Here is a 6,570-nt window from a genome sequence, read left to right on the forward strand (position 1 = left end):
AGGCCATGAGGTGGGAGTAGGGGATGTGAAGAGAATTCTCCATCCCTCTTGTTCTGACCCCAGGAAGGAAATGGCAAGCAGAGGGAAGGTGCTGGAGTGCAGCTGTGAGCCCCACTCTCTGTTCACCCTCACCAGGTGTTTATCTCTGTGGATGACCTGGAACCCCCAAGGCCCCCAGGCACTGAAGATTCCAGACCAGAGCCCGAGCAAGAACCAGGAGCAGGGTCCCCGGGCACCGCGGTGGTGGAACAGCAGCAGTCAGTGGAGTTTGACTCTCCCGACTCAGGACTGCCTTCCTCTCGCAATTACTCTGTGACCTCAGGCATCCAGTCGAGCATAGATGAGGGGCAGAGTGTGGGCTTTGAGGAGGATGGCGGTGGGGAAGAAGGCTCTGATGGGTCAGTTCCTGCAGCCCACGCTTTCTCCGAGCCCCAAGATCCCAACCAGGAGAAGACCTCGCGGCCCAGCGAGCTGGAGGCAGGGGAGGAGCTTGCGGCTGTTTGTGCTGCTGCCTACACTGTATGTGGACGATCCTGAGGCACTGTTCTCAGCTGGCCCCAGAGGCCCTTCTGACATTCCAAGGCTTGGGTAGACACCGGTGGGTGGGAGGTGGGGGTGCCCTGACTGTCCTGGAGGGGGCCACTGAGCCTATCTCTCAGCATCCCCAGAGGACTCTGTTCTGAGTCCTTTGGTTCCCTGCCTTTGCTGCATTCCTTTATGTGGGCATCACGTCGGCCCCCAGCTCACCCCTGAGGGCCCTCCACTCTTTCAGATAGAAATACTGGACACTGTGGCCTTAAATCTGCACCGCATAGACAAGGATGTGCAGCGATGTGACCGCAACTACTGGTACTTCACGCCCCCCAACCTCGAGAGGCTCAGAGACATCATGTGCAGGTGCCATTGTAGGGCAGGGCTCGGGGTGGGAGGCAAGGACCCTGCTCTGAAAGGTTAAGCCCCTCAGGCACCCTGCTCTTCTCCCCTGCACTTCCTCACACTTGGCTACCTCTGTCTAGAACACTTTCCCTGCAGTGTCCCCCACCCCACCCCTCTTCATTCTTAAAGGTCTTTCAGTCCTCAGCTTTGGCCATACTTCTTCAGAAAGCGTTAGCTGAATTCCCTCACCCCAGCATACCAAGCAGTGACAGCCTGTTCATTGGCTCTTTCCCTGAGCCCCTGAGGGCCTGGAACACGGGCTATGGGGTTCACCATCATACTCTTAGGGCTTTAGGATGGCAAAAAGGCTGGCTTCTGGGTAGCAGGTTGCTCTAGGGGCCATCTCCCCAGGGGGAGGTGAGGATGGTGCATACCCACAGTGACTCTGTCCCTGGCATTTCAGCTACGTGTGGGAACACCTGGATGTGGGCTATGTGCAGGGCATGTGCGACCTGCTGGCACCTCTCCTGGTCATCCTTGACAATGGTGAGGGACAGGGCTGGGGGCAGGGGTAGTGGGGAGTGTTCCCAAAATGGTGTTTGGATTGAGCTGACATAAGCTGGAGAAAGGAAAAGCAGACCACTAGGTCTGGAAGGGTGGGCATGTAAACCAGCCCTGTCCTCTGGGCCACAGGACACCCCCTGTGAAGTGAGGCATTGGGGTCTCCTGCCCTGAAGCCACATTCCCATCTCCCCTCAGATCAGCTGGCCTACAGCTGTTTCAGCCACCTCATGAAGAGGATGAGCCAGAACTTCCCCAATGGGGGCGCCATGGACACCCACTTTGCCAACATGCGCTCCCTCATCCAGGTGAGGTCTGCATCTGCCCGTGGGCATCTGACCAGGCACCGCCAGGCTTGTCCATCATCCACAGAGAAGCCAGGGAGCATTCCAAAAATGACCTTTACGTATAAGTTTAGTTTCTTTCATTTAAAAAAACAGTTTTCAGTGTTACAAGTCAAGGAGCAATATCCCTATGTGAATGCTTGTGCTCATGAAAGTTCTGGTGAGTAGTGTGGTTGATGATGCAATCAAACACTGAGAAAATGGTATCACTCCAAAAAGCACATCCCAGAGAGACAGGTGGGGCAGCAGAGTGCAGCCTCCACCTAAGGGGACAGGAGGGGACTCAAGTACAGCTGCCCAGCAGCCGGCAGCACAGCAGATGGGCCTGGTAGAGGATGGGGGTGGCCGGGAGAGGCAGCGTCACTTCAGTGTGTCTCCCTTTCTCCACTTGCACAAGATCCTGGACTCAGAACTGTTTGAACTGATGCATCAGAACGGAGACTACACCCACTTCTACTTCTGTTACCGCTGGTTCCTGCTGGATTTTAAGAGAGGTAAGAGGCAGGTTGGATGGTGGGGCTGGGGTCAGGGCCAGCAGGAGATCTCCCTTCCCCACAGTCAGTGGTTCTCAGCCCTAACTGGAACCACCTGGCAAGCTTTTTAGACACACCAGTGCCGTGGGCCCCATCCAGCCCCAGACTTGCTAAGTGTGGCTGCCTGGGCAGCCGTGAGTTCAGAGCTCCTTAGGTGAATCCAAACTGCCACCAGGGTTGAAAATCACCCTGAGATGATGGTTTTCAGAACTGTTTTCAAACCAAATCTTCCCAAGCACCAAGGCCTCTAAAAGCAGATCTAGTCTAGCTGACAAGAGTACAGGTGTGGGGTGTGCAGCTGCCCAGCATGCAGGACTCACCAGGGAGAAGGGCAGGGGCTTGGCCTGGGGCATAGAACCCGCCACCTTGGGCTTGGTTGTGTGTAATGGGGAGACTCCCAGGACTTTGGCCCCTGGAGCTCTGTCTCCACATGTGGCTCCATCCAGAGGCCTGTGGGCAGCCAGTCGCAGTCTTAGTCCCTTGCTGTCCCCAGAGCTGCTGTATGAGGATGTGTTTGCTGTGTGGGAGGTGATCTGGGCAGCCCGGCACATCTCATCGGAACACTTTGTCCTGTTCATCGCTCTGGCCCTGGTGGAGGCCTATCGTGAGATTATCCGTGACAACAACATGGACTTCACTGACATCATCAAGTTCTTCAATGGTAGGAACTGGTCCAGCCATCCTGGCTGCCCCCATCAGGGGTATGAGGGCCTCCTCTCCTGGCCTGAGCAGAGTTGCAGGGGCTGTCAGAAATACCAGGTCCCTTCCCCGTAAGCAGATGTCAGGAGTCCAGCAAGTGGAAATGGAGCAGGGTGGGTAGCCACAGGGCTCCTCCCAGACTACTGCCTCTGCTCCGGCATCCCCACTGTTATCCATGTTTCCCCAGAACGGGCTGAGCATCACGATGCCCAGGAGATCCTGCGGATTGCCCGGGACCTCGTCCACAAGGTGCAGATGCTCATAGAGAACAAGTGAGGGCTGTGGCCAGGAGGCAGCAGCCGGCCAGAGCCAGGGCTCCGGGCCCCTGGGTCCCTGCAGGGAGCGTGCACAGGGGCAGTGCAGCTGAGTCTGCCCCAACTCCCAGCTGATCCTCACCTGACTGTGTTCCTAACAAAGTGCTTGTGAGCCTGGGATCCGACTCTGGGCAGTGCTGGCCCTGCAGGGCGAGTTGGGGCCAGGATGCCCTCAGGTCAAGGTTGGGATAGGAGGGATCGGCTTCAGGGAGCGACTGCTTTGGGGGATACCTACTGTGCTCTCCACTCAAATGCCCGGGAATAGCCCCACTGCCCCCTGCAGCCTCAACCTAGACTGTTCCCCATGGCCTCTTCCAGGTCAGCCCGGGGCCCTGCAGCGTTAGCAGGGCTGTAGTTGCCTAGACCCCACCTGGCGAGAGTTGTGTTGGGTCAGGGGACTCTGTGCTGTATCTCTCCTGAGAGTCCCTTTGCAGGCCCAGTGCATGTCTGTGCACCAGCCCCAGTTGGGGCAGTCAGAACTGCTGCCAGTTCAGGCTTGCGCCCTAGGTGTAGGAGACCTGGGCCACCTTACAGGTCCTCCCCTAAGACCGGGGGGCATTCAGAAGATGGGACCCTGGGTGGGAACAGGCCACCTCAGCAGCACTGCCACTGCCTTTGGCCACCTGGGGTGACCCCATGCACGCCCAGCCCATACAGTGCACCCGCGTGTGTCTGCACAGTCTCACTCCTGCCACCTCGCTCTTGCTTTATGCATTAGATGCATCCCTACAAACTGTGTGTAAATGACGCTTTTGCCAGATGGATGATCTGGAATGTGGTAGGAGCATTTGCTCTCAAGGAATCCCAGGGTGATTCTTTAGGGAGGCAGTCCTGTCACAGCCTCCTCTCAGGAACAGGCCCCAGAGTTTAGGGGCAGCCCATTGCCTATCCCAGGCATCTGCTGAGTCCCTGAGGCTTTGGGGGTGGTTACCTGTGTCTCCCGTTTGTCCCTGGTGAGAAGCAAGGCTAGCTCTGCCTTCCACACATTTCTCAGGATGTCGAGAGGCCTTGGGAGCTGGGAACTCCCCTGGAGGAGCCTCACTCATGGGGATGCTAGGAAGGGCCCAGCCCCGGACCCTAGGCCCAGGAACACTGCTTGCTGTCATTCCTACCTCCCTTCCCCTCAACACATTCAGGGTAGGCCTTGCTTTGGGGCCAGGAGGCCACTCTGCCACTGGGGCTGGGGCCTGCCTAGCAGTCACTAAGGTCTGGAGACTTCTTGCATTTAAGAAACATGAAAAATGGCCCAGCAGCCCTTCTGCATCCAGCACAGCTCCCAGCCCACCTCTGTCCCAGGCACTGCACGCCTGTTTGTGGGCCAACCCACCTGCCCTATTGCCCTCCCGTCGTCGTCTGTGAGTCCTTGGCCTCCACCAAAGCACGGTGGCCATTGTGTCCCTGCCTTAGTGACTCAGTGGTTTTGTGAGGAGCAGAGTGTGTATGTATGTTTTTTGGCTCAGAAACTATACTCTTCAATGTAACAGACCAATAAACACAGCATTTGGCAATGCTTTAGGCTCTGGGGGCTGCTTTTGGGCTGGCACTGGACAGCGAGTGACTATGTGTGTTAGGGAATTCTGTAAACTCCACAATCAAACGGTAAAGAGGGCCAGCCCCGCAAGGCAAGGATGGTGAAGAGAGAGAACCAAAGTTTCCAGGGGAGAGGGCCTTTGGCTGTGGGCTGGGGTAGGGGTGATAGCCAAACCCCAAGTACTCAGAGGGAGCCCTCGGGGGGACTTCACCCTAGAGCCAGCGGTCCTATCTCAGACTGACCATTGACCTCTCCAGCCTCTGGATGAGTGTAGGTCCCTGTCCCATCCCTTCCCCAGCCTGCCTGCCCTTCTGGCTGGCTACAGTGATGAGTTGGAGTTTGACGGGGAATCTGCAGGATCTCCTGACCTCTCCAGCCAGTGGAGAAGGATCCTGTCTCTCTGGCCTTGGCTTCTGCCCACTGAGCACTGTCTTTAAGATGCCTGCTTCAGGCTAGGGTGTTGGGGGAGTATTGGGAGGGATCAGACCTGTTGATGTATGGAAAGGGCCCAACTATAATAGCTTCCCACCTGCTTTCCCCGACCCCAGAAGGCCACTGCCCCATCATCTATGGCTCCAGGTAGAGGCTCCAGTCACCAGCATGTGGTCTGGTGTAGCTTTCCGGGCATTAGGACCTGTTGTTGTCAACTCCCTCAGACCCATTCAGACAGACAAGGAAATCAGTTGACACAGGGAGCTCTGGGACCAGGGAAGCTTATAAGCCCCTCAAGGGAACACCTCCCCACCCCCTGGCTGATCCTGTTGCCTGGAACAATCAGAATTCCCTCTGCTGTTTCTCCTCCTGAAAGAAGTTTACTAAAGGCCCCTGATAAACTAGCCTGGAAATGGCCTGGTTCCTTCAAATACCCACCCCTCCCTTCCCTGCTCCACCCACAAGTACTGGCACTCCCCAGGTCCCTGGCTGGGCTTCTAAGACCAGAGGGAATCCCATAGCCAAAATGATGGATCTGCTGAGGACAATGTGTGTGTGGAGAGGTGGAGCTGGAAGTTGAGCAGGGCGCTATAATGCCATCTCAGGGAGCCCTCCTACCCTGGAAATGAGTCTCCCTCTCTTACAGAGCAGGAGCTGGTAAATGGAAGCTCCTGGATTCCTACTTGGGATTTTTGTTTTCTGTTACCTTAACCACAGGCCCCTTTCTTGCAAGCTCTAGCTGAGCAGAGAGAGGGGAGTTTCTGCCTACTCTTAAGATATAGTGATAGCCCTTAGATGATATAATACCTACTTCACTGTCAGGGGCAGTGTTTTCATCCCCAGTGCTGGGCACAGTGTCTGACACTGAGTGGGCACTCATGAAATATTAACCCTAACCCTAGGCCTTCCCTAAAGTGGAAGGGACCGGTCTTCCTGGAGCTACCAGCAGAGGGAGCTAGCATCCCACAAGTGAAAGGGCCTGGAGGGATTGTGGGGCAGTGGGGAGGGGCGCTGGGTCTGGCCTTTCTTGAGGCTGGCTCTTCAAAGAAGGGGACTCCAAGACATTCAGCCACCAATCCCTTTCCTAAGGATAACCCCTCGCATCCCCAGACCCACCCCAGGAAGAGAAGCTGAGTCAGTTCCCCTGACTGGGGCTGGGAGTGTGACAGGTGTCAGGGTGTTAGATGAGGCAGCCAGCCTAGTCTATAGCTAGGCCCAGCTAATTCATTCTCCCTCACCTCCCCACTTACTCCCAAGACAGCCTGCCAAAGGGCTGGTTT

The 6,570-nt window shown here is 56.4% G+C and overlaps 1 protein-coding gene across 6 annotated transcripts in view; it reads left to right on the plus strand.

Moving 5' to 3' along the window:
- Positions 1–4,837, plus strand: part of SGSM2 (small G protein signaling modulator 2) — a 34,672-nt gene extending 29,835 nt beyond the window's left edge. For 4 of the 6 annotated variants that reach the window (XM_008526312.2, XM_070562923.1, XM_008526311.2 and 1 more), the window contains 7 exons: positions 136–519; positions 773–897; positions 1,340–1,422; positions 1,636–1,745; positions 2,179–2,275; positions 2,808–2,975; positions 3,201–4,837. In XM_008526312.2, coding sequence (XP_008524534.1) covers positions 136–519; positions 773–897; positions 1,340–1,422; positions 1,636–1,745; positions 2,179–2,275; positions 2,808–2,975; positions 3,201–3,289 — 1,056 coding nt within the window. In that variant the 3' untranslated portion in view covers positions 3,290–4,837. The remainder of the gene's footprint in view (positions 1–135; positions 520–772; positions 898–1,339; positions 1,423–1,635; positions 1,746–2,178; positions 2,276–2,807; positions 2,976–3,200) is intronic. The other 2 variants (XR_011523578.1, XR_011523579.1) reach the window with 1 other exon arrangement.
- The last annotated feature ends 1,733 nt before the right edge of the window (positions 4,838–6,570 follow it).

The sequence above is a fragment of the Equus przewalskii genome, chromosome 10, assembly GCF_037783145.1.
Source record: "Equus przewalskii isolate Varuska chromosome 10, EquPr2, whole genome shotgun sequence".
Taxonomy (NCBI): domain Eukaryota; kingdom Metazoa; phylum Chordata; class Mammalia; order Perissodactyla; family Equidae; genus Equus; species Equus przewalskii.